The sequence below is a fragment of the Ochlerotatus camptorhynchus genome, unplaced genomic scaffold (genome assembly GCF_037179485.1).
Source record: "Ochlerotatus camptorhynchus isolate MF236.1 unplaced genomic scaffold, CSIRO-AGI_Acam_v1.1 ptg000347l, whole genome shotgun sequence".
Lineage (NCBI taxonomy): Eukaryota > Metazoa > Arthropoda > Insecta > Diptera > Culicidae > Ochlerotatus > Ochlerotatus camptorhynchus.
In genome coordinates, this window is record NW_027040835.1 from 34,674 (window position 1) to 62,125 (window position 27,452).

The following is a 27,452-nucleotide window of genomic DNA, read 5'->3' on the forward strand; positions in this document are numbered from 1 at the left end:
AGAAGTTTCCCAATGATTTTCAGCAAATTTCAACAATGTTTTGCGCAATAGTTCAAAACCCATGCATTCCTCATAACACTGAAGTGCGACTAAGATCAGGACTTCGGATGGCCACAGGTTTTTCTTTCTAAGCAATCGGAGCAGATATTCAAGTATAACCAATCCTATAAAACCATGATTTATTCAAAAGTGGTCGGAGCTGTTGAAAAGGATGGCCGCATGTTAATCCTCCAGGTCAAAACTTTCAAAATTGACCAATTCACTGAACCTATTGCATTACAAATTGATAAGATTTTTCTGAGCTTTGGTAATTTTGTAGTATGGATTGAATCTGAATCTGAATGCTTTGAAAAACAGTATAAATTAAGTTGTCGGACCAATAACGAAGAGGTTCAAATTTTAGCAGGGAATACCGAAAATCGTTGACTCCGGAGCAGACCTCCACAAGCTGACTATTTTTTTTTTAATTTTCGAAAAACATTAGGATGTTTCATGTCCATAGCGATTGAGACTGATCGTGAGTGAATTCATTGGCAAAAGAATTTCCGTTTGTCGTAAAACCACTGGCGGTCAGGTGCTGATCATTCGGATCATTCATGGTATATTCTGATGGCTGATGATAGTCGCTTTTTAAGCACTGCACTTTTATGACACCTAACAAACTTCAAATGAGAAAACTAAATAGAGAAAATATCAAAACAATTCTGAAACATTTCATTCCTTCTAAAATAAACTATTGGCCGCTTCTCCAAACAGTTCACCCCCTCCACTCCAAACCAGTCTAATGTATGGGCGCTGACGCAATCGACGGTAGGTGGGAAGGCTCTTCATGCTTTCACATCAATACTGGAAAGTACACCAGCAGCGGTGTGGTTCGTATAAAATTTGCGAGTTTGTTTCATCTTCCAGCTAACTAGTCTTCCTATACAAAAAGATAACCAAATAGAAGAAAGAAATATTCTCTTTCTTGTCCTTTCCTTCTGGGTGGGATTCGAGTTCTTAAAGTAAGGAAACCACTCCGAAATGAAAAAAATAAATTCCGGAGTCTGACGAGTGTCTTCTTCTTCTTCTTCTGTTTCTTCTTCCCGGCCAGTTATTGGTGTTTGAATGTATTTAGCTGGTCTCGACGGTGCCACCCCGAGTGTCAGTGCAGAACGGGGTGGCATTGGGAGAAACGCCATACACAAAAGCGCTTCGGTGGTGATGGTGGTAGGTTTCCGAAGGGAGCACGCCTTCTAAGGGGGTTATCGCATATAGCCTCCTCGGTAACCGCCACCCAGCTGTGCACCGCTGACCGCACGTTCCGTCGCTTTTTCGATGCTCCGGGAAACGCAGCGGTAGCAGCACACGTACGCCAAACATCACTTGAACAGTATCCGGCGAAAGGCTCTCCGGAAGTCCTTGTTAAAGATGGTGTAAATGGCCGGGTTCAATGCCGAGTTCATGTAACCCAGCCAGAAGGCCAACGAGAATGCAAAGTCCGGTATGCGGCAGTCTTTACAAATTGGCACCAGTATGTAAAGGAAGAAGAATGGTAACCAGCAAGCAATAAAACTTCCCATAATCAATCCCAGGATCAGCGTGGCTCGCTTTTCCTTCTTCCTCGCTATCCGTCGTTTCTCCTTCTCCGGATCCCTGGGTTTTGGCTTTGGCAGTGCTGGTTCCATTTCACTGCAAGCACTATCATTCTGCTTGGCCGAAATCGATATGGCTTGCCCTCCCATCGCCGTTGGTCCCACCCCCGCACAATTGCCTCTCGCATTATTATTCTTATTACGACCCTTTCCTACCTTCTTGCCGAAAATTGGTTGACACAGCCTAAACTTGAGCGGTTTTACTACCGCGCATCTACTAATTACACCCGAATCTGAACTCGAAGGATCAAATTCACTCACCATGTCCGTTTCTATTCCTACCGAAAGTGCTCTATTCCTAGCTAACCCTGGACTAACCACCACCCCGGAACTACTGCTACCCCCGCGGCCCGCAGCTGCCCCGTTGTTCCCTCTCAGCAATGGCAGTGACGTGAGACCTATCCCCGGTTTACCCACTTGAAGCGTATCTTTCATCTCCAACACGGCCGCAGCGTGGTCGTGATCTGCCGCCTCGCTGGTGGACATGTCCGACGCAAAGTCACACGTTACCGTCGGAATGGCCATCTGCGCTTGACCACTACTACCGCCGACTAGCCCCCTCGGAGGGGGCTCTATCGTCGCAATCTGCTGCTGGTGCTGCTGACTGGGACCGCTACTATGATTGTTATTGTTGTTGCTATTGGCCGCCGCGTACTGGCTGTTGCCGTTGGTTGATGCCGGTGCCACTGCACCAGCTGACACCGACGAGGCACTGGGAAGCGATGGCATCGGATTGGCTGGACGCGTAAAGCTGGTGTCCTGGTGGGAGAGGAACGAGATGATTTAATAAGCATTTGTGAGATTCGGTTACATTTGGGTGGAAAATTTTCCAAACTTCAAAGTAAATAAAAACTTTCCAAATAGAAAAATGAAGCTTTTCATGCTTCCGTGAGAAGCTTTTCAAGTTTTACTGAGAATCTGTGACAAGTTTTTGAAGATATTTTGAGAAGATTTACAAAGCTTTATTGACAACCTTTTCAAACTTCTGTGAGAAGCTTTCCCATCTTCTATGAGAACCTTTTCCAGCTTTTGTGAAAACTCTTGCAGTTTCTGTTAGATGCTTTTCCAGTTTGTATCAACAGCTTTTTAAACTTCTAATAATGGCTGTTCAAAGCTCTAAGCGAAGCATTTCTAGCATCTGTAGGAAGCGCTTTAAGCTTCTGTGAGACGCTTTTCAAGCTTCTGTGAGAATCTTTTCAAGCTTCTGTGAAAAGTTTTCCAATCTTCTGTGAAAAGCTTTTCAAACTTCAGTAAGAAATATTACAAGCTTCTGTAAGAAGCTTTTCAAGCTACTGCGAGAATATTTTTAAGCTCCTGTGAGAAGCTTCTTAAGCTTTTGTGAAAATCTTTCCAAGCTTCTGTAAGAAGATGTTCAAGCTTCTCTGAGGAGCTTATGTGACAATCTTTTCATGCTACTGCGACAAAAAGCTTCTGTGATAAGCTTTGCAAGCCTTTATGAGAAGGTTTTCAAGTTTCTCTGCATAGGTTTTCAAGCTTCTGTGAGAAGCCTTTCAAGCTGCTATAAGAAGTTTACCATGCTTCTGTGAGAAGCTTTTGAAGCTTTTGTGAGAAGCTTTTGAAGCTTCTGTGAGAAGCTTTTCAAGCTTCTGTGAGAAGATGTTCAAGGTTCTATGAGAAACTTATCAAGCTTCTGTGAGAAGATTTTCAAGCTTCTTGAGAAGCTTTTCAAGCTTCTGTGATTAGCTTTTCAAGCATCCATGAAAAGCTTTTCAAGCTCCTTCGCATAGCTTTTCAAGCTTCTGTGAGAAGCCTTTCAAGCTGCTGTAAGAAGCTTACCAAGCTTCTGTGTGGAGCTTTTGAAGCTTCTGTGAGAAGCTTTTCAAGATTCTGTGAGAAGCTTTTCACGCTTCTGTGAGAAGCTTTTCTGTTTCTGTAGGATGCGTAACAAGCATGTTTTTTTTTCTGTAAGAAGCTGTTCAAGCTTATGTGAGAAACTTTTCGAGCTTCTTTGAGATGCTTTTCAAGCTTCTATGAGAAGCATTTCAAGCTTCTGTGAGAAGCATTTCAAGCTTCTGTGAGAAGCATTACAAGCTTCTGTGAGAAGCATTTAAAACTTCTGTGAGAAGTTTTTCTGTTTCTGTGGGATAATTTACAAGGATATTTTTTCTGAGAGAAGCTTTCCAAGCTTCTGTAAGAAACTTTTCGGGCTTCTGTCAGAAGCATTTCATGCTTCTGTGAAAAGCATTTCAAGTTTTTGTGAGAAGTTTTTCAAGTTTCTGTGAGAAGCTTTTCAAGTTACTGTGAGAAACATTTCGAGCTTTTGTATAAAGTTTTTTAAAGCTTCTGTGAGAAGCCTTTCAAGCTTCTGTGAAATACTTTTCAAGCTTCTGTGAGAAGCATTTTATGCTTCTGTGAAAAGCATTTCAAGTTTCTGTGAGAAAATTTTCAAGCTTCTGTGAAAAGCTTTTCAAACTTCCGTGAGAAGATTTTCAAGTTTCTGTTAGAAGCTTTTCAAACTTCTGTGAGAACTTTGACTATATGTTTATTAGTATTACTTCTACGTGAAGTCAACGATTTACATAGTTGAAGATGCTAATTTCAAATAACAGACTGTAGTGGTAATTTTTATACGATAGATGGAGTAGATGAAGCATAGAGTTGATAGTTCCGTTAGAGTACGGCAGTGTGAAGATTGTATATAGATATTAGAATAGCGAACTAGGACAACTTTTTTTAAGGAAGGTACAAATCGGTTTTTTTCATCTCTCTTTACCAAACTCCCCCTTTGGAGAGGGATGGTGAGGGGTGTCCCCCCCCCCGCCACCACTGGCAAAAAGAGATGAAAACCGACCCGTTCAAGTACCAACTGTGTGTTTGAAACAGTTCTACCGATTTTTACCGCACTTCAATTGTTATTTGAAGGAAAGCATCCAGTCGTAGGTTTGGAAAATTGCAACTATTGTTTACCCCTACCACGATATGTGCTCCTGTCATCGTCCTGTCGAAAAAAACCGATTTGTACCTTCCTTAAAAAAAGTTGTCCTAGTTCGCTATTCTAATATCTATATACAATCTTCACACTGCCGTACTCTAACGGAACTATCAACTCTATGCTTCATCTACTCCATCTATCGTATAAAAATTACCACTACAGTCTGTTATTTGAAATTAGCATCTTCAACTATGTTCTGTGAGAAGCTTTTCGAGCTTTTGGAGATGCTTTTCAAACTTTTGTTATAAGCATTTCAAATATTGTGAGAAGTATTTCATGTTTCTATGAGAAATATTTTATACTTCTGTGAGAAGGTTTTCAAGCTTCTGTGAGAAGCTTTTCAAGGCTCTGGCAGAAGCTTATCAAGCTTCTGTGAGAAGCTTTTCAAGCATATTTTTTCTGTGAGAAGCATTTCAAGCTTCTGTGAGAAGCTTTTCAAGTTTCTTTGAGAAGCTTGTTAAGCTTCTGTAAGAAACTTAACATGCTTCTGTGAGAAGCATTTAAAGCTTCTGTGAGAAGCATTTCAATCGTCTGTGAGAAGCTTTTAAATTTTCTGTGTGAAACTTTTCAAGCTTCTGTGAGAAGCTTTCCACGCTTCTGTGAGAAGCTTTTCAAACATCTGCCAGAAGTTTTTCTGTTTCTGTAGAATGCTTTACAAGCGTATTTTTTCTATGAGACGTTCTGTGACGTTCGAGCTTCTGTGAGTAGCTTTTGAAACTTCTGAGAGAAGCTTACCAAGCTTCTGGAAGAAGCTTATTATGCTTTTATGAGACAATTTTCAATCTTCTGTGTGAAGCTTGTCAATCTTCTGTGAGATGCTTTCCAAGCTTCTACGAGAAGCATTTCTAACTTCTGTGAGAAGCATTTCAAGCTTCTGCGAGAAGCGTTTCAAGCTTCTTTGACAAAAATTTTTAGCTTCTGGGAGAAGCATTTCAAGCTTCTGTGAGAAGCATTTCAAGCTTCTGTGAGAAGCATTTCAAGTTTCTGCGAGAAGCTTTTCATACTTTTGTGAAAAGTTTTCAAGCTTTTGTGAGAAGCGTTTCAATCGTCTGTGAGAAGTTTTTAAATCTTCTGTGCTTCTGTGAGAAGCATTTCAAATATCTGTGAGAAGCATTTCAAGCTACTGTGAGAAGCTTTTCAAGCTGCTATGAGAAGTTTTGCAATCTTCTGTAAGAAACTCTTCAAGCTTGGGTGATAAGCTTTTTACGCGTCTGTAAGAAGCTTTTCACGCGTATGTGAGGAGCTGTTCAAGTTTCCGTGAGAAGCTTTACAAGGTTCTGTGATAAGCTTTTCATGCTTTTGATTGAAGCTTTTGAAGCTTTTGAAGCTTGTCAAGCCTTTGTGAGATGCTTTTCCACTTTTTGTTAGACGCTTTTACAGTTTTTATCAGCAGCTTTTCAAGCTTCAGATAATGACTGTTCAAGGCTTTGAGCGAAGCATTTCAATATTCTATGAAATACTTTCCAAGCTCCATGGAGAATTTTTTTTTTTAATTTGAAGCGAAGATTTTTAAGCTTCTGTGAGCAGCGTTTCTAGCATCTGTGAGAAATATTTCAAGCTTCTATGAGAAGCTTTATAAGCTTCTATGATAAGCTTCTCAAGCTTATGTGAGAAGCTTTTAAATCTTCTGTTAGAAGTTTTTCAAGCTTTTGTGAGAAGCTTTTTATGCTTTGTGAGAAACTTTTTGAGCTTCTGTGAGAAGCTTTTAAAGCGTCCATGAGAAGCTTTTAAAGCGTCCATGAGAAGCTTTTCAAACGTCCATGAGAAGCTTTTCAAGCATCTTAGGGGAGCTTTTCAAGCTTCTATGGTAAGTTTTTCAAGCTTGTGTGTGAAAATTTTCAAGCTTCTGTGTGAAAATTTTCAAGCTTCTGTGCGAAGCTATTCAAGCTTCTGTGAGAAGCTTTTCAAGCTTCTGTGAGAAGCGTTTCAAGCTTCTGTGAGAAGCGTTTCAAGCTTTTGTGAGAAGCTTTTCAAGCTTCTGTGAGAAACTTTTCAAGCTTCTGTGACAAGCTTCTCAAGCTTCTTGAGAAGCTGCTCAAGCTTCAGTGGAGAGCTTCTCAAGCTTCTGTGAGAAGCCTCTCAAGCTTCTGTGAGAAGCTTTTCAAGTTTCTGTGAGGAGCTTTTCAAGTTACTGTGAGAAGCTTTTCGAGCTTTTGTATGATGTTTTTCAAGCTTCTGTGAGAAGCTTTTCAAGCTTCTGTAGAAAGCTTTTCAACCTTCTGTGAGAAGTTTTTCAAGCTTCAGTGAGAAGCTTTTCAACATTTTGTGAGAAACTTTTCAAGATTTTGTGAGAAGCTTTTCAAGATTTTGTGAGAAGCTTTTCAAGATTTTGTGAGAAGCTTTTCAAGGTTTTGGGAGAAGCCATTCAAGCTTCTGTGACAAGTTTTACAAGTTTCGATGAGAAACTTTTCTGGTTTTGTGGGATGCTTTACATGTATATTTATTCTGTTAGATGCTTTTCAAGCTTTTGTGAGAAGCATTTCAAACGTTGTGAGATATATTTCAAACTTCTATAAGAAACATTTTATGCTTCTGTGAGAATCTTGTCAAGCTTCTGGGAGTAGCATTTCAAGCTTCTGTGCTAAGCATTTCAACCTTCTGTGAGAAACTTTTCAAACTTCTGTGAGAACATTCAAAGTGTTTTTATGTTACTTCATACGCGAAGTTAACGATTTTCAGAGTTGGTTGGAAATGCTAACATGAAGCTTTAGTGTGATGATTTATTAGCTAGAGAATGATCTTTAGAAGAGGGTAGGTGGATAGTTCCGTTAGAGTACGGCAGTATGAAAATTGAATAGAAGTTGAAAATGAGCGAAGGGCCATTAATGCAACAGTTTTTTTTTTAAGATAGACGCACATCTTTTGCCTAACCCGTACGATGTACGCGGGAACTTGAAGTATGTCTCCAAGTTCACAGGCAAAAATGTGCGTCCCTCTTTTTGCTCATAAACTGACTGCGGCTGTGGAATAGTTCTAGCGACGTTTTCATCACTACCTAAAGCCCCACGTTGCGAGAGCATTTCCAGTCGATGGTGTGTTATAATGCAGTTCTTCTTTACTCAACTAATGTGTTGCTCCTCTCGTCATGACCAACGTGATCATCTCAGAGAGAAAGCAGTAGGGTGGTTGTTGCGTACTGTACCATCATCAGCATTGTTGACGGCTACTCCCGCCTTGAGTTGTTACATTCAAAGTGTTTTTATGTTACTTCATACGCGAAGTTAACGATTTTCAGAGTTGGTTGGAAATGCTTGGTTAGGCAAAAATGTGCGTCTATCTTGAAAAACTGTCGCATTAATGGCCCTTCGCTCATTTTCAACTTCTATTCAATTTTCATACTGCCGTACTCTAACGGAACTATCCACCTACCCTCTTCTTAAGATCATTCTCTAGCTAATAAATCATCACACTAAAGCTTCATGTTAGCATTTCCAACCAACTCTTCTGTGAGAAGCTTTTCCTGTTCCTATGAGCTTCTGTTGCTTTTGTTAGAAGGTTTTCAGCTTTTTGGTGAGAAACTTTTTTGTTTCTTTTGGATGCTTTATGGGCATATTTATTCTGTGTGAGGCTGCTCAAGGATATTTGAGAGACTTTTCAAGCTTCCGTGTGATGCTTTTCAAGCCTCTGTAAAAAGGTTTGATGCTTAGATGGGGTGCTTTTTCATGTGTGTTAAAAGCTTTTCATATAGTTGTGAGAATATTTTCATGTTTCTGTGAGATACTCTTCGTATTTATTCCAGAAGCGTTTCCTGATTCAAAGAGAAGTTAGAATAGAATCATTTTAATCTTTAATGAGAAGCTTTTCTGTTTCTGTGGGATGCTTTTCTAGCTCATGTGACAATCATTTTCAGAATTGGTGAGAAGCTTTACTTTTTTCTGTGGGAAGCTTTTCTAGGAAGCATTCGTTTCAATCTTCTGCGAGAAGCTTTTCTAGTTCATGTGAGAAACATTTCAAGCTTCTGTGTGAACCTTTTTATGTTTCTGTGAAAAGCTTTTCAATGTTCTATGAAAAAACATTAATGCTTCTGTGAAAAGTTCTTTTTACTTCCATGAGAAGCTCTTCCTTATTTTATGAGACACGTTTCCTTTTTTGTATGAGAAGCTGTCAGAGATAATTTGAGCTATTATAGCATCTGTGAGGTTCTAAATTCATGCGAGATTTATTCAGGCATCTGTGAGAAGTTTTAAGAGCATATTTTATGTGCTCCATAAGCGTCTGTGAAAAGCTCTCCAAAGCTGTTTATTAAATCCATTTCAATATGCTTTCAACACCTTTCACCGAAAATCTCGACGACATGACGAAATACTCCAATCCCACCCACTAATTGAAACATTTCCCCCAATAAATAAATCTCGTCCAACATCCCTCGGTACATCCGTTTTGAATCGAACCCATTCCCGGGCACTCACCTGTTCACTGGGCGGTTTGAGCGGCTTTTTCCGGATCCCCCGCCGGGCTCGTGCTTTCGCCGCGTAGTAGATCCTAATGTAGACGAACACCATGATGCAGCTGGGAATGTAGAACGATCCGAGCGCCGAGTACAGCACGTAGCCGATGTCTTGACTCAGCTGGAAAAGGGGAAAGCAGAGATGGAGGGAGAGAACCGGTTAGAAAATCACTTCAAGCCAATTGAGTGCCGGGAGGCGGCGGGTGATGCAACGGTGATGGTCTGGGAAAACGAACGACCATTAGTTTGGGGCCAATTGAAACGAGCACGATGCTTGGTACACATTTTCTAGCAGCAATCGTGCGACACTTAATTTTATTAATCTTTTGAGCATTTCCCGTTCGCCCCAGCTCGAGTGAGAGAGGAGCAATCTCAATGGTTCACATAAATTGAATTCGTGATAATTCGGTTGCGACGGAGCGTTCTGCTTCGAAAATTGTATTTTAACGATCTGGAATTATTTCGTATAATTCCTCCGGTTATTTTGTGATTGTTTACGAAAAGTATAGTGCTCTGCAGGATGGTTTCCATTAATTCTGCAGAAGTCAATCCAGCAGTTCGGTCAGGCGGACACCGAAAGGTTGGGTTCGCCCAGCGCTTTCTCGCTAATTGTCTTAATTTGCTAGAATTAATTTTCATTTTCTCCAATGTAATTTATTAGCCGGGCGATCGTAAACTAGCTCAGTCAAGGCAGGACGGCGCGATGGCTGCTGTTGTTGGCCATGAATCGCGAATCAGTTCAAGTACGAAACTTAGTCTACAGTGCGCTGGATAGCTCCGGAGGATCGGAGGCCAGCAGCGGGACTGGGAGTTTGGCGTAACAGCCAGCGCAACCAAGGGCAGGGTAAACTCTCTAATGTGATTAATGGCTGGACTCGTTTTCGTTTGGGAAGTGGGCCAAGGAGGGGTTTTCGGGAATATCGGAGCAAAAGTTTGTGATTTATAAATTTGCTGATAAATGTTTTACGCTGCGAGCTATTTTGCTTAGATGCAATTTTCGACTACCGTTTAGCGATTAACGCTGATTTAGTTGTATGAATTTAGGATTTTCGATCGACACCAGAGCTGGACGTTGGCGGAATGTTGGGTAGCGAAAATTGGGCCAGTTGTGCATTGTGCGATATTTTATAAAATAGAAGTAGTTTGTTTGTTTTATTTGAGGTCGCACGTGACTTCTCTGAGCATGCGACTTGATTACTTCTTGCACTGATAGTCAAGAGCTCATCCATAGACAAGTCACAAATAGCCTAAAAGAACTATGAATTTCCTGTACATGGTGCGTATCGAGATTTTTAACCATCCAGAAAGCTCTTGTCTTTGGAAAACCGTAGGACTACGTATTTCTTTACTATACTGGGGGTCACATTATGAAATCAAAAATTTGGCATGTAACGAAAATGGGGGCAGTTTTCAAACGCATATTTCTCAAAAAAATTAATGGAAAATGTGTCATGCAATATGTCAGTCGACGGAGAATTTATTCAGCAATTTTTTGGTGCATATTACAAATTATGAAAATAGTTAATCAATTATGAAATTTAACGAACAAAGGAAGATTTCCCAAACTAATCTGAAGAGCGGACAAATGGGATGGATCTATATTCCCTCGCACGGACATCACTTTCGAACTCGTGCGTAAATTTGCCTTCCACAGCGCTTCCTGGCGATCTGATCGGAGCTCGGAAAAAACTGATTACGCAAGAATAGTGGAAGAGGAAGAGCAGCCGAAATGTTCGGCCACAAAACTGTCACCAGCAGTTGCTGCCAGATAGTCGAGCTCGTCGGAGCTAGCAAACAACGTCAGAGTAATGGGAAAGGAGGTGCAGTGGAAAGGGATCTGCACACTACACCGTACAGTGTCCAGGCCGGATTGGATTTCCGTTGGTAAGAAAGGGGCAACTATAACTAGTTTACTCTATCATACCACCGAAAATACAGTCTGGCCTGGACACTGCACGGTGCAGTGAGAAGAGCTCTTCGTCGTTCCAAAATGCTTCTGTCAAATCACATCCACCGTGAGTCACCATCACCGCCCGACAGTACCCAATAGCAAGTTAACACTTAACAAATTAACGGAAATCTTCATCTATAGTCGAGCTGGTTGAAGCTAGAGTCGGTGTATAATGAGTCACGCCAAGAGAAAAACAGTTGAACTCGCATCACGGTTTTCGAAAGATTCCCTTTCTTTTAACTTGGCAACAGAGGACATCAACTTCAAATGACTTCTAGCGAGGAAAAAAATTAACGGCTGTAGTAAATCATTATATCAGTGATTTTGTCGAATTATCTTAAGGAAAAATTGTAGAAATTGTCATTACTGATCATTACAAAACGTATCGCATGACAAATGTAATGCTCACTGCGTGTATATGATCATTTCTTCGGTTTTATTTAATATTTAATTGCAATACCTTTCGTGGACCTTTCATAGCATCGTAATGCTTGTTTACTTTGCCCGATAGGTAGCCGGTTTGACAGTTCAATAGGTAGACTTGGCTTCACTCTTGGCGTGACTCATTATACACCGACTCTAGTTGAAGCTATGAGGCATCACTCAGGGTGACCAGTGAATCGAGAAAATCCAGGATTTCAAAGTCACGCGAATTTTGATCACATCATCACATTGGACTTTGAAAAATTGTCAAGACCTTTGGACTGGACTAGATTTTCGGGATACAGTCACTGAAGCAATATTACGGGAATTTTAGAAAAACACTTCCGAAGCAACTTTGAGCAGATTTAACAATCAATTCTAGAGATAAACTTTAAGAGAAATTTGTCTAAAACTCCATGTCAATTGTGTAATTTCAGAGTATTTTTTTCAAATAGCTTTATGGAAAAATGTATAACGAATGTGCAGAGGATTCCAGGATCCATGAAAAATACCAAGGGAAACGATCTTTCAGAGTACAATTCCAAAGAAATTTCGAAGAGTTTAAAGGAAATTTCTAGTATAATTTCAAGGGCATCTCGAAAAGAATTTCTAGATAATTTGAAAGGGAGTTAAGTGAATTTAATAATAGTTTAGAGAACATATTTTAGAAGAATTCTGAAAAGAGCTCTGTAAAGGGAAATGATTTGATAGGAAATGCTTGAGAATAATCACATCACATCCTGTTGAGTTTTGAGTGAATTTTCAAAGACAAATTTTTAAGACTTCGAACACCGAATTAAATTCAAGTCCTGCTGTCGTAGTCATGCTTAATTTACTTGTGTATTGCATAACCGGGAACATTTCCAAACTTCTGGAGAAAAAACGGTAAATGTATCATTAAATCAAGGCTATTTTTCACACAAATGGTGGTGTTCCATGGATAGTAAGTAATGAAAATTCTAATATAAAAACTTGGAAAAGTGGATAATAATAACTAATATTACTTTCACTTACAATAAGCCCCGCGTGTACGCATCACCAATATCAAATGGATATTTTCTTCAAACCTGGCACTTTGATTTTGATATTTAATTTATAAAGAATGATTGGCCCGGTCGCACCATGTTCCACTGGTCTGCCGCCATTGACTGCTTCTTTTGGAATTCGTTGTAATTTTTCTCAAACGCTTCGTATTTCATTCCAAACTTCACCGGCAGTTTCCTTCCGTGGATCATCCTTGGTCGGATCTGACATGATTCCGCCTTTTCGGGTTTTTTTTTCCAAAGGGCTGGTTACTCCGAACAGTGTGTCAAATATATTTTTTTTTATATCTTTACTAAGGAGACTTTTAGCCCTGGGCTGGTTCGTCTCCGGACACCCCAGAAGGGGGTATCCCAAAGGGAGAGAAGGTACAGAGTTTTTATGTTGCGGAGTTGAATGATGGTTGCGGTTCCAGAGGGGAACTTATTTTGCCTTACTGTCCTATGTTGCTGTCATCTTTTGTGTTTTCTGTTTTGTTTTGAGGACCCCATCAGAGCCCCACCGGTAGCAGCTGCCAGGAGAGACCTGGCACCCGCTACCGGCAGGGAATGCCGGGCCTACTGTCATAATGTATATGGGTTAAACCCTCTTGTAGATTCCGGCCTCCTTCGCGAAACATATCAGTTGTGCCTCTGCTACCGGGTCGTTCTGAAGGGCGTCTCGGATGTTGCCCGGGATCCCGTAAAGTTCTCGTGGTCCGTGGAAACAAGGGCAGTTTATAAGAATGTGCTCGACCGTCATTATTGTTCTGCAGGTGTCGCATCTTTGGGAGTGTGTGTGTGTGAAATATACAGATGAGCACACCTGTGAACTTTCATTCACACCCATGGTTAGACATTTTCATGATAATTAAAGCTACTGGCAACACTGTACTATATATGCGCCTGCTCTGTGCATCTATCAAAATATTAATCATTGTTGTTTACACAATCCAATTTTTTCTCGCGCATCCTAATGTTTTGAAAATAATTGGAATTTCCGTTGAAGTTCTGCCGTGGATTCCGCAAATATTTTCAAAACATTAGGAAGAGCGAGGTCATCAAGAAGGCTGTAAACTGGAATTCTTCCGGATGGTGCTGGAGTAGCTATCGGAAGACTTCGAGATCGGAGAACCTCGAACTGTTCAAATATCTGGTGCGGAAGCCTTTGATGTTTCAGAACAGTTTGATCGAAGTTGGGAAGAGGGTGGCATTCAGATATCATGCCGATCAGAATGCCGATTCGGAATGTGATTAGTGAGTTGGTTAGTGGGGAGAGCTAGAGTCGGTGTATAATGAGTCACGCCAAGAGAAAAACAGTTGAACTCGCATCACGGTTTTCGGAAGATTCCCATTCTTTTCACTTGGCAACAGAGGACTTCTACAACAACTTCAAATGACTTCTAGCGAGAGAAAAAATATTGCGGCTGTAGTAAATCATTATATCAGTGATTTTGTCAAATTATTTTAACAAAAAATAGTAGAAATTCTTATTACTAATCATTACCGAGCGTATCCCATGACAATTTAACGCTCACTGCGTGTTTATGCTCATTTCTTCGATTATATTTTATATTTTATTGCAATACCTTTCGTGGACCTTTCATAGCATCGTAATGTTTATTTATTTTGCACGATAGGTAGCCGGTTTGACAGTTCAAAAGGTAGACTTGGCTTCACTCTTGGCGTGACTCATTATACACCGACTCTAGGGAGAGCAAGACCCTGAAGGAGGAAGTGAAGGGAACGTCGAAGACGTTGGTAGATCGATTTAGGGCGGGGAGATTCGTGACGGAGCTGAAATCACAGCCGAAGGAGGTTAAGTGGAACTGTAAGATGTTAATTGGTCAGTTGTTGGGCTTGAAGGTGAGCTCCTGAAAGTCGCCATCGGTGAGTTGGTTGAAGGATAGGCTTAGCTCTCAGACACGACCCTGGTAGCTCGAACCATGTTCGGAGGTAGAATCTTCACCGGTGTTTGCTTTCCTACCACTAGAAAGCTGATGACGCATTTTTGACTGAGTCGATGGCTTTCGGGAGAAACTCCTCTCGTAAGCGTTCATCCGAATCTGAAGACTATGTGGACCGGTTTCCTCCGATGATGCACACTCACTTTGTCTACTTACCACCGTCATCTGTGGTTCATCCGAGTCCTCATAATACTCCAATCCAGTAGAAGTTATTGTCCTATCGGAAATTGGAAGTTCCTCCCTCAGAGATATCGTTGGCTGAGACCGTTGCTTATTAGGTTCAGAGCAGTTCTTTTCCGATAGAATTTGGGGGTAACGATCCGAGAGTCACAACAGTTAGGATCTGGGATAGGATTCCTTATTTTTTCCTTGATTTGTTTTCCGTCGATCTTGTTTTCCGTGCTGAGCACCAATGCTACCGGCGCCAGGGAGGCAGCTACCACACCTGGACCCTACCTATCGACCTATCAACTCATGGACCGGGGACCAACGGCTTTACTTCCCTTCCGAAGGAAGGCGTGATCAGAAATGTTATACCTCAGAACATGCCGGCCGCGCCGCTCTTCTTCCATTCCTTTATTTAAAGTCGGTCTCTGTCCGCAATATAAGGCCAATCACCGACGGACATCGATTGCCATCCATTGACGGCAATCGAATGTGCAGGAAGGCAGCTTCCACACCTGCGTAGTATATTGCACCCATTCAACACACATGGGATGGGACTAACGGTTTTACTTCCCTTCCGAAGGAAGACGTGACCAGAGATTTGTATGTCTCAGAAGGGATAGAATTCCACTACTTGTTGTTTTGTTGCTTCAAAACAAAACATGTGAACTGTCAAATTAACCGGGTTGTCAAACATACTGTTTGTCTTCCTTGTTATACTCCAGACCGTGTTCACTTCACCAATCGCAGTTCCTCAATTGAATATGGGATTCCCGATCAACTTCGACTTATTATTATTCCGCGTATTTTTACTGAAAAGTACCAACAAGTCAATTGCATGAAAAGATATTTACAGACGGGTCCCGTCTCAATGGATCCACTGGCTTCGGTGTCTTCAATGAAAACTCTAGCGCCTTCCGCAAACTTCAGGAACCTTGTTCCGTTTTTGTTGCTGAGCTGGCAGCAATCAACTTCGCATTGGGGATGATTTCCATGCCCGCAGACCATTACTTCATCTTCACGGATAGTCTCAGTTCGATTGAGGCTATTCGGTCGATGAAACAAGGTAGGCACTCATCTTATTTCCTTTCAAAGGTAAGGGAGCAGATGTGTGTGCTGGTCGAAAGATCATATATGATTACCTTTGTATGGGTCCCCTCACATTGCTCAATCCCAGGCAATGAGAAGGCGGACTCTCTCGCAAAGGTGGGTGCGCAGGAAGGCGAATTGTATGACAGGCAAATTTCACACGATGAATTTTACCATTTAGTGCATCAGAGTACCTTTTCGAGTTGGCAAACCGATTGGGACACTGGAAATCTTGGACGGTGGTTACATTCAATTATTCCTAATTTTTCTTCGAGAGCGTGGTTTAAAGGCTTGGGCTTAAGTCGTGACTTCATTCGCGTGATGAGTAGACTTATGTCCAACCACTACTCGCTAGATGCTCATCTCAATAGAATAAACCTCGTGGACAGCAACATCTGTCGGTGTGGAAACGGTTACGATGACATCGAACACGCAGTTTGGCAATGTACGGATAATGACGCCGCCAGAGAGCGACTTTTGAATACCCTCGAGGCCCAAGGAAGACAACCCTATGTTCCTATCAGAGACGTGTTGGCAACCCGTGATCTCTGCTATATGCAGTCCGTTTATGTCTTTCTTCAAATGTCTAGTATAAGAATTTAATTCCTTTTGTCTTTTGTCTCTCTTTATTAGTTTTTGTTTGTCTTGTCCCCCCGTCTCGATGAGTCTCATCGTCGCCTACTGGTCACCCACCATAGCCGGTCGAACTCCGGACGAAGCTAGAACAGCACTACCGTTCATACTGGCGACAACGCTCTGATGAGACAACGAAACCCTACCCCAAGCTCCTCCCCTGATCCTATCCTTCGAAAATGTACCCTTCTAACCTCGAGTAAGCCGCGAGTAATCGGCCCAACTCCTACTAGACATAGAATTAAGTGAATTTTGTTACACACAGTGAACAATGAATTATCGGCTCCGTAAAGCTAACGTGATTGAGCCTTCCAAATAAACGAACTAGATAAAAAAAAATACTGTTTGTGCAAACATCTAGGACATGCGCAACTACCCTACTAGCTCAAGAGGTACATCCATAGAGGTAACTCTAATACTAGAAGGTCCCGAAGATACGTGATCAACTTTTTGGCTCAGCTCTGGTACTCTCTTCGCTCCCAAGCTAATCGATGCACCCCTCGAAACATAGGAAAATCCAAGAACCCCTCATTTCATCTGTCAAATTTTCATAGCGAATCAAAACAAACATAGTGTAGTACTAGAATTTCGACTAGAAGTACGTTAATCGATTTGCTTGGGACCAATAGGCTAGTCAAGTAGTGAACCAATTTAAAATCGTTAGTTTTCACCGGTTGGTACATCTATCATCACACAGATATCGCTACAGTAGTATTCACAAGTGTCTCTTTCTGTTGTGTACTGTTTTGTATTGTATTTGACAAATAAAAATATTGTTCGAATGCCTCCGCCATGGCAGGACGGCCAATCCAACGGTCGTGTTTTACTTTATACATTTCTCCGTAAAGACAACGTAAATAGGGTCCAGCCCGTTTGCGATCACATACCATTATATAAACAATAAAATCAGTCTGATTACACTTTCGGCACTGACGGCACAGTTGCAGCACAAGTGAGTCACACCGAGAAAAAAGTTGGCGCAAAATACATGTGTAGAGTGGTTTTTCTTGTTTTCCGAGGGAGATAAATTCGCACTGTATTGCCATGGTCATCTGGGATGAGGCTCGCGTCTTAAGTCGCTGGTCCACCGAAGACTATCCGATTTACTTCAACCATTTTATAAGGTTCATTAATTGCTGTCAACAATTAAGGTTCAATTTACTTTGATGCATGTTTTAAAAATTCAAAAGCAGTTTTTATCGACGCATTATTTTAGATTGCAAAAAGCTCGCGTCATTTTGTGTAAAATATCAAAAGGAATCGAATAGTGCGAGCTTTTTGCAATCTGAAATAATGCGTCGGAAAAAAAACTGCTTTTGAAATTTTCCAAAAAGCATCAAAGTAAATTGAACCTTAAAGGATTGTGCTGGTCTTTCACCGAATACTCGCGAAAAAAAAAACAGCAGTAAAATCAAAACACATCGAATTTCCAGCGGGGCCTACTAAGATTTTTTTTCGAAACTGCATCAAAGTAAATTAATCCTTTATTTGGTTTGCTGTGTAATCGAGGGGAAAGCAGCGCCGGTGGTGTAGTGGTAAGCGTGATTGTCTCTCACCCCAACAGGCCTGGGTTCAATCCCAGTCGGCGTCGCCGGGATGTTCTGAGGCGTAACATCTCTGATCACGCCTTCCTTCGGAAGGGAAGTAAAGCCGTTGGTCCCCGGTTCATGAGTTGTTGGGTCGATAGGTAGGGTCCAGGTATGTGCAGAAGATGCCGAAAACAACAGTTTCGAGTACAAGGAAACCCTGAGTGTGGAAAAGAATCAGCGGACCTACGAAAAACTGGAACCAGGGATCGCCAGCTGCGCAGCAAGGTGTTGAGGTGCGTTTAGCCAACCCCGGTATTTCGATCCGAGATGTGGCCAGAAGGTACAACGCCAACTTTCAAAAGGTGTGGAACATCCGGATAGAAGTCGTACAAAGCCAGTAAACATCCGAACCGGCACATGAAGCAGAATTCCGTGGTCAAAAAGCGTGCAAGGCTTTTGTGCGACCGTGTTTTGACTAAACACAAGGGTTGCACTTTGATCGATGACGAAACAAACGTCAAACTCGATTTCACGCAGCTTCCCGGTCAAAAGTTTTACATCGCGACTGAACGTGGGGATTGAAGTCGCTATATGCATAGTCTGGCGGATAGAATTTCGATAGATCAAAATGCGGAACCAAAGCAATATATTGTAGGCCAGCAATTGTAAAGGTAATATCAACCTATATAAACAAAATGTTGATCATTCTTTCCTCGCCAAGCGAAGGTAAATTAACAGCATCATCGGATAGGGGAAACTTTCCACAACCTAAAGATGATGTTAGTTTGTGTAGGCGAGCCTTGAGTCACGAGAAAACGGTTTTCGAAGTTTTGTTCGCAATAGCTGATGTGCTCTTTTCTGTTGTTGGTCGTGACTTGCTCGATTGGTTCCGCTATTTGACAGCTCAATTGATTCCCGAAATTCTATCCGCCAGACTATGAATATAGCGACTATAGTGGGGATGTGCCGGGAAGATTCAAGATCGTGTTTGCCGACAAGTTCGCGAAGAAGGCCATGCAAGCAATTTACAGTTGTGGCCTGAAAACGGAACCATTCGTCACATCCTCGACGATCACATCTCATGTTTACATCGAAGAATGCCTGAAAAAGCGTGTATTGCCGTTCATCCGCAAGCATAGGGGTAAAGTCATATTTTGGCCCGATTTGGCCAGCTGCCACTACTCCAAGGTGGTTCTGGAGTGGTATGCTGCCAACAAGATCGATTTTGTCCCCAAGCTAATGAATCCTCCGAATTGCCCGGAATTTCGACCAATCGAAAATACTGGGCAATTTCAAAACAGCGACTTCCACGAAGCGGCGGGGAAGTCAAGGAAATGGAAGAAATGCGCTGATTCCGTGTCCGTTTACACTGTGCTCCATCGAGAAGAAGGTTTGAAATTTCGTTCGAACTGGAGAAATGTAACCATGTAAGATGTAATGGTGTAGTTTTGAAGTTTTAATAAAAGTACTGTAAAGCAACCATTAATGGACTTTCTGAATTTATTGAATCACGAATTACAGGTCTTTTTGTGCGTATCAATTTACTTTTAATCAGGCTTTATGCAACTCTAATCGAGTTATATGTGTAGCCACTCTGTACTGGACTTGCAGCGCTCTCTCGTCTTCTTTCCACCCTTCTTGTGTGGCACGAGGTCGTTCGCCTAGCAAGAAAGGTTTCGAATGACATCGACTGGCGCTCAACCAAAGTACATGGAACATTGTCAATAATGCTAGGAGGAGCATTTTTTTCACTCCAGTCATCTCACTCCTTTAGCAAGTATGAGGTTTTGACCATGGATATGTATAAAAGGAAAAGTATTGCCTAATAAAGCAAGATTCTTATTCCAAAGCTCGACCCTGCTGGGATTTACTCATGCATCGGCTCGTTGAAATCAAGTTCAAATCTTTCTCTGTGACCCTGCTGGATTTCTCCAATCAGGCTTCTCATCGAGTGAAGAAAGTCCTAAATTCATACGCGTGCGAACTCTTCACAACGCACATAAAATATTTGCATGAAAGTTATGCCAGAAGGACTTCCCCGCAATCTGAAAGCTTCCCCACGCAAAAACCCACTGGGACCCAGAACCAAAAGAGGCCTTGAGTGCCCACCACAGGAGCTGCTGTTGGCTTAAGACCATCAGCTTCGGGCTTAGGCGGATAGGTTCCCTTCTGGGACTAAGCTGTTCCGGGGTCATAAGTTGTTTCGATGCATTGGTTGGAATAGAAAGCTCTCAACTGAATAATAACTGCGGAAGTGATTCAAATAACACTAAGTTGGGATTAGGTACAATCTCGTGTAACAGCGTCAACGCCAGGAAGAAAAAAAAAGAAACAGTATTGACACCATCCAAAATTTGAACATCGACTTCGAATCGATGTCATAATCAAATATCATATCGCTCATTCTGAAACCGTTTCCATTTCATCTCTGCAGTTGCATCAGCAGCATCAGAACGACATTTCCCAATTCAGACGATCGTTAAACTACTAGTCATCACAAAAGTAAACTCTATGAGCATATCGACCGCTCCGTTGCTAATGTGCACAGGATGGCTACGCGTTGCATCGTTGACCCTTCGTTCTACACAGGAACACAAATTGTACCCGCTATTTCGAGCCATGAACCAACTGAACCATGGCTACCGAACGGAAATTCGATGTGCATTCCAACAATAAATAGTAACTGTTATTCGAAAGCTGATGATGCCCGTTCCCCGAACTTTGGAACTTTCTGCAAAACACTCACGGAAAAGTACACCCCTAGTAGCCCCGTCGTCGTCCACTTTGATTTTATGACCCTGGCATTAAAGTTTTATCGCTTCGATTCACCAGCACTTTTGGGTACCCACCTACCCACCTACCTACCTACCTGCCTGCCTTATACGATGGGTGGGAGTTGCCGCTTGCCAGGCAAAGGTCGATCACATATCCAGAACAACATGTGAAAAGGGCATACAAGCTTTTTGTAAACAAACCTTTGTAGGCCCTTTTCTCACCAACCGAGGGTCGCCCACGCAAACCAGCAATATCATCGGGAAGGGGAAAGTGTCCCCTACCCGGTGATGTTAAAGGTTTGCGTTGGTGTCATATGGGTGGCGAGAAAAGGGCATAAGAAGGTTTGTTTACAAAAAGCTTGTATGCCCTTTTCACATGTTGTTCTGGATATGTATGCAGTTATAACTTCCGATTTGGAATTTTCGATCCTGGTTAGCATCATCACCGTTGGACGACGGTGGGAAGGTCGGAACGACGAGCGGCTACAAATCTGTTTTACGAATTGTTCGATTTCCTATTGAAATGGAGGTGTGCGGTATCAATATAAGGGATGGAGCAGGGAGCACGTGTCGATTGCTGTAGAATCGAGTTGACCTCGTTAGGTAGACTTTTGGCAAGCAATGTGATTTTGGATTTCAGTGTCATTAGTGTTTGATACATGAGTGTTACTGTTGGGGGACTTTTGATTGAATGTGTTTTCTATGAGTCTACCGTACCGTTACGGGAAAAGGAGAATGAGAAACTTTCACCGCAACTTATGAAAATCTCACTCGGGGGAATGGTGTCTCATCCACATAAGTCCGATTTTCCTAATTTATTCCGGAACCCCAATTTACCTTTTTCCCAATGTCTCAATAGGGCTATAATGTTTTCGATTTTGCTTCAATTACTATGCAGTAGGGATCGTTCCGATTTACATCGGACTATTTATGGTGAAAACGTATTGCCCTCTTGAAATAGAGAGCGAAATAAAGCTCTTGTTGTGTTCCAACAATCCCTACCAACAAGCCCGGCAGTAGCACTGTAGCAGAAGATTGGACAATTGAAGGATGTTTGTTTTTCCTGATCTCTCAAACAAAACCGACTCGTATGTGCTTCTTGTTGTGCCAGTTAGGCAGGGTACACTTATTTGCACAACTATACACGCACTACGGAAAATAGAAAGATACACACACATACATCTCCGCATGTACGACGCTCATGAAAATCGAAATGATACACCAAAAAGAAGCTTTCGTCCTTACACACGTCCTTTCAGTCTATCGAATCGATGCCGCTGTTAGGGATGTCGTTTTTAGCTATTAATCGATTATTGGTTAATCGAGTACTAACCGAGTTCTAACCGATTTGGGATCGACTTAAAATTAGAATTTTGCAATAATTGATTTAAATTTCTGACTTACCTTTAATGTTTAGCATAGGTGTTTATTTTCAAGAACACAATATATATATATACAGTACTTTCCCGTTTTTGTCAGCCCTATCTAAAATTTTAGGCTTAAAAAAACGGGAAGCTGACAAAATCGGGAAATTTTCTTTTTCAATATTTTAACCATCCAAATGATTTTGAAATCAAGTTTAATCACTATTTATCCACAATTAATGACATTATTGAAAAATGTTTACTATTCTTACAACAAAGGGTACACCAAACGTCAACCCGGTTTGTTGAACCGGTAGGTAAGGTTTTACTGGGTTTTTGAATTGCGGAACTATTCGGTAAAAGTTTAAAAATCTATGTAAATTCAAACATTAGAAAATTTATTCCAAACTTGTTCAGGCTTAGATATGTTAACCCCATTTATTGATAGAAAATAAAATTGGTCGATTTCATTGATTCGTTACGGATAACGGTCATTTGAATTTTTACCGACTTTTTCTGCAATTCAAAAACCAAGTAGAGCAAATAGGTTTATTTTTGATTTTTTTTAATTTGGTTGATAATTTGCAGAAACGTTCCTTATGACCGACAATGCCGTTTTGCATCTTCATATCGCCATGTTGAATCCAGCCTTGTATTTGAAAATTGCATATAGAAAAATATCAAGCTTATCTTCAAAAAAATTTTACTCGAAAACTGTTTGCCCGATCGGTTTGGTGTCTTCGGAATTCTACATACACATCGTACATTGGTTCACATAACGTTGCGAATAGCCCAACACTACTACGTAGCTCTGTTAAGGTTAGTGCTAAAGTATATGGCCTGCAGAAGCTAGGTCTATTTGGATACTACATTGCGCTTTTATTCTCTTTGACCAATACTATGCGAGTGATTGGAACTGCAACCCTGACCTTAAATGAATGAAATTGTTGGGGAGTGACCCCGGCGTAGTGGTTAACATCCATACCTCTCACGCCAAAGTCACGAGTTCAACAACCCCGGACAAGTCACGAATGACCCAAGAGTGTTAAAGTGACTATAATAAAAAAAAAAAAAATGAAATTGTTGGAACAGCTGATCAGCTTACCTCTGTTGATATCGATTAATTTGGATCTATCATTCTGATTTGGGTCGGAGTGACTGTTCTGTCAGGTCAGTCTTACTTAGTATATGTCCAGCCGTAGCTAGACATTCTTTTTGGTACTACACCTGAACCTTTCTTTATTGGTGAATACTTTGACTGCGAGAATCAATTATCATGCTTGGTCCTGGAAATAAAAAGACACCAACCCTACGAGCTGTGCAACTGAAACTCAAGAAAATGCAATCGATGTTCGGAGATATTCGTCATTTTGTCAACAACTTCAAAGATAATACTAGCGCAAGTCAGATTCAGGTTAGGGTGATCAAGTTAGATGAGCTTTGGGAAATTTTTTGTGAAGCTTTGGTAGAAATCAAATCCCATGAAGAGTATGTTGCAGATGAGGACAAATACGCTAAGGAGAGACAGCAGTTCAGTAATCAATACTACGATATGAAGGCCTTTTTGTTAGAAAATATAGAGCTTCTACAACAACCATCTGCAGGGGAAACTTCAATCCATAATGTTTCCGTGCAAACTGCGTCAGATCACGTTAGATTACCTCAAATCAAACTTCAGTCATTCAGACATTGAAGAATGGCTTGGTTTTCGTGATTTATTTAAATCGCTCATCCACTCTCGGACGGATTTACCGGATGTAGAAAAGATGCATTATTTGAAGGGATGCTTGCAAGGTGAACGAAAGGGACTTATCGATCCACTTCCAATAACCGGAGCCAATTATCACGTTGCTTGGAACATAATCATGAAGCGCTATGACGATAGCAAACAACTCAGGAAGAGGCAAATCCAATATCTCTTTAGTCTACCATCCATCCATCCAGGGCAACAAATATCCAATACGTACCCTCCCAGATTCAGGTTCCGAATGTAACTTCATTTCGGAAAGGTTCAGTCAACTTTTAAAGGTGGTTCGGACTAAGGTTGACATCAAGGTACAAGGAATCGGACAAACATCAACACTGGTGAAGCATCAAATTCAGATCAAGGTTCGATCAAGGATTTCGCAATTTGCTCGGTCAGTGAATTTCTTGGTTTTACCAAGGGTAACGGTAAACCTTCCTACTACAAAGGTGGACGCATAAGGATGGTCGATTCCCTAAGGCATTAACCTTGCGGATCCAGAATTTTTTAAATCAACTGGAGTGGATATGGTTCTAGGTATCGAGCTATTCTTCAGTTTGTTCGTCATGGAACACAAAATATCACTCGGAGATAACATGCCCATGTTGATCGATTCGGTGTTTGGCTGAGATGTAGGGGTACTGGGGGTAAGACGGACACCCTAAGGATTTGCTCAGTTTTATCTACGCTGAATGCAATATTTTGCCTGCAATCTCAGTATTCTGTAGGTTAAACGTATGCTTTGAGAAACTACATGCCTTAATTTATTTGAAGTTACGAAATTTAATGATTAATTTTGAAATTAAAAATAGTGTAATAATTCATAATTTGAGTTAGGTGTGGGTAAAACGGACAGGTGGTGGGGGTAAAATGGACAGGTGGTGGGGGTAAAATGGACAGGTGGCGGGGGTAAAATGGACAGGTAGTGGGGGTAAAATGGACAGGTAGTGGGGGTAAAATGGACAGGTGGCGGGGGTAAAATGGACAGTCTTGTAAATTTAATTTTTCTCTATTTTAAAAATTATGCAATGCATTCTCTGAATGTGACACATTTAAAGAAAGATGGTTTTTACGATGATGGTGTTTATTGCTCTCCTTACAGTAATTATTCTTATGACATTACAGAACGGTAGTGCTCTAAAAATAGCGATAAAATTAAATGCTTAGGTACAGGTATAATGGATTAATTTTCACATTGTATGTACATGTCATGTAAATATAACAATAACATACTAAAAAGGAACCTTATGAACTTGTTTAGGTGCAGGAGGGACAAATAGTATCAACCTTACTGTAGCATTGAGCATGGAACCACTTCAAGCACTTCAGGCATTTGTTCCAGCCTTGCCCTTCAACTGATCCAGAAAAACAAAATCCACATAGTTCGCATAGAACATCTTCAGGATGGCTGTCCACTTTTTGACGTTTAGTAGACGATTGTTTCTGGCCCTTTTTGATTGATTTAATTTCCTTCAAAGCCTCAGCTGTTGCTAGACCTTGGCGATAATGTCCAGAAGTGATTTCTACCGCTTTTTCTGATTTGCGTTTTCTCTTTGATGCTCTCGGTACTGCCATTTTTGGTAGCGGACGAATCTGCGACGGTGACACCTCGAACGAAGATTTCGGAGGAGTTTCAGAAACTTGACTCAGGGCGTTATTTCTGTTTTCGGGATTACCTGAAGAAGTACCAACTGTATATGGTTGTTCTTCGGCCGAGTCGTTCAACACGACGATAGCCGAGTTTTGCATAGGCGTACCACAATGTTGCACATCCGTTGAATCAGTTGCTTCAGGCTGGTCGGTCACTTCGGATGGCGCGAAGGCTTCGTCTGGAAATACTGTTCGATCTGCCGGCCATATTCCGGACTTTTTGAAACCGTTGATGGCCACGCTTGTAGTGGCGGCTTTTACAAACGCAGTGCCCATCAATTCGGCTACGTCATATTGACCGATGTTACGTCCCGGATATTTCCGCATGAAGGCTTCTGCTGCACTCGCGTAGTGGATTTTAAACGGCCCCATGAAAGAGATGTCGAGTGGCTGCATTTTATTGCTGCAGTGTGGTGGTAAAACCAACACTGTTACAAAATTCGCTCGAGCTCTTTCTGCGAACGCCAAGTTCTTCGTATGCGAACTATGACCGTCTATGATCAAAAGAACGGGATTGCTCACAGTTGGGTGCACATTTTCCAGGAAGTGCTCAAACCAATCCAGGAAGATATCTGCGGTCATGTATCCAGAAGGGTTACAAGAGAACTTGGTTCCACTTGGCGCTCCCTTTTTTAACGATTCGTGCATCCGTGCCCTAGCAAATATAACGTAGGGTGGCAGGTGATGACCAGCCGCAGACATGCACATAACTACTGATGTCGTGTCTCCTCTATCTGCCGACGTGATGGAACCCACCTGCTTCTTCCCCTTTTTTGCTGCTATTTTCTGTTTCTTGGGAGGGACCTAAAATATTACAGTAAGTGTAAGTTTCAATTATAAGAAAATTGTAAAAGAGCTTACGGTACTGATCCCGGTTTCATCTGCGTTGTATATACGCGAAGGCGGGAACCCTTTGTCGGTCAATGTTGCTTCCAGCATATCAAAAAAAGCATTCACAGAGGGTTTATTGAACCCTCTGGCACGTGCTGTAGATGTCGCTTCCGGTTTGCGGAAGGATAGAGTTGGATTCCGCTTTAAAAATCCGTGAAGCCAGTCTCGTCCCGCTAGCTGCTTCTTTCTGTTGAACGAATGGGGTATCCCATTCTTTTCCGCCAACTCATACGCGAGCTTCTGCACGTCCGTCATATTAATTCCGTAGAACCGCGATTCCAGATCATGCAGGTGCCGAACAAGTTCCTGTTCTTGCTCAAGCGTGAAAACAGTAGATTTCGGTCCCATCTTCTTGGGCACATCTGGTGAGGCGATCCGCCGGATGAGAGTACTTCGTGGAATCTGATACTTCGCAGAAGCTCCATACACGGACATGCCACAATCGATGGCATGCCTAGCTGTAGCTAATTGCGCTTCTGTCCAGGACTTCCGGCTTGTTTTACGCTTGTATACACGCGGCATCTATAAAAAAAATTAAACCACTGTAATATAAACTGCGTATTATAAGATATCAGCACTGTTCGTCTTGCCCCGGGAGAGACTGTCCGAATCACCCCACTGGTAAGTTATTTATGAAAGTGCCAGTGCACGCACTCCAGATAACAAAATTTACCTACTTACTTCATCCAACAAAACAACCGGAATTGAACCAGGAACAGAATGACAACACGTTTTTTATGTATTTGACTGTTTATAAGCAGAAAAACCTTAAAAATTCAACACCGAAATTAACATCGCTGCGTTGCGCGAGCAAGCTAGATTTGTTTTTGTTTATATTTTTACATTTGACAGTTCCTGCACATAGCAGGGTGTCTCGAAAGGCATTCAATGTTGTGAATGAAGGGTGGGTGTGATAATTTTTCAAAAAATCAAAAGATTAACATGCAAACAAGCAACTGTCCGTCTTACCCCCACTGTCCGTCTTACCCCCAGTACCCCTATGTGGTACCTTGGCATTACCTAAGGCGATAACTCAGGTCAACTGCAATCTGTCAGTCTTGAATCGACTTGAGGATCTTCTTAATCGTTTCTGGGAATGCGAAGAAGTCGGAGAACAAGGCAATTCGTCACCCGATGAAGCATTTTGTGAGGAACAATATCAACGCACAGTTCAGAGAGCAGATGATGGTAGATATATAGTCACTCTCCCTAGAAAGGA

At 41.6% G+C, this 27,452-nt stretch overlaps 1 protein-coding gene across 1 annotated transcript; it reads right to left on the bottom strand.

Moving 5' to 3' along the window:
- Nucleotides 1-1,225: 1,225 nt before the first annotated feature.
- LOC135709041 (uncharacterized) lies at nucleotides 1,226-26,668 on the bottom strand. Its single transcript, XM_065231228.1, has 4 exons — nucleotides 26,204-26,668; nucleotides 25,385-26,146; nucleotides 8,997-9,155; nucleotides 1,226-2,393 (listed from the first exon to the last, which is right to left on the bottom strand). Exons 1-4 carry the CDS (start codon nucleotides 26,666-26,668, stop codon nucleotides 1,362-1,364), a joined length of 2,418 nt encoding a protein of 805 aa, XP_065087300.1. The 3' UTR covers nucleotides 1,226-1,361.
- Between the last annotated feature and the right edge of the window lie 784 nt (nucleotides 26,669-27,452).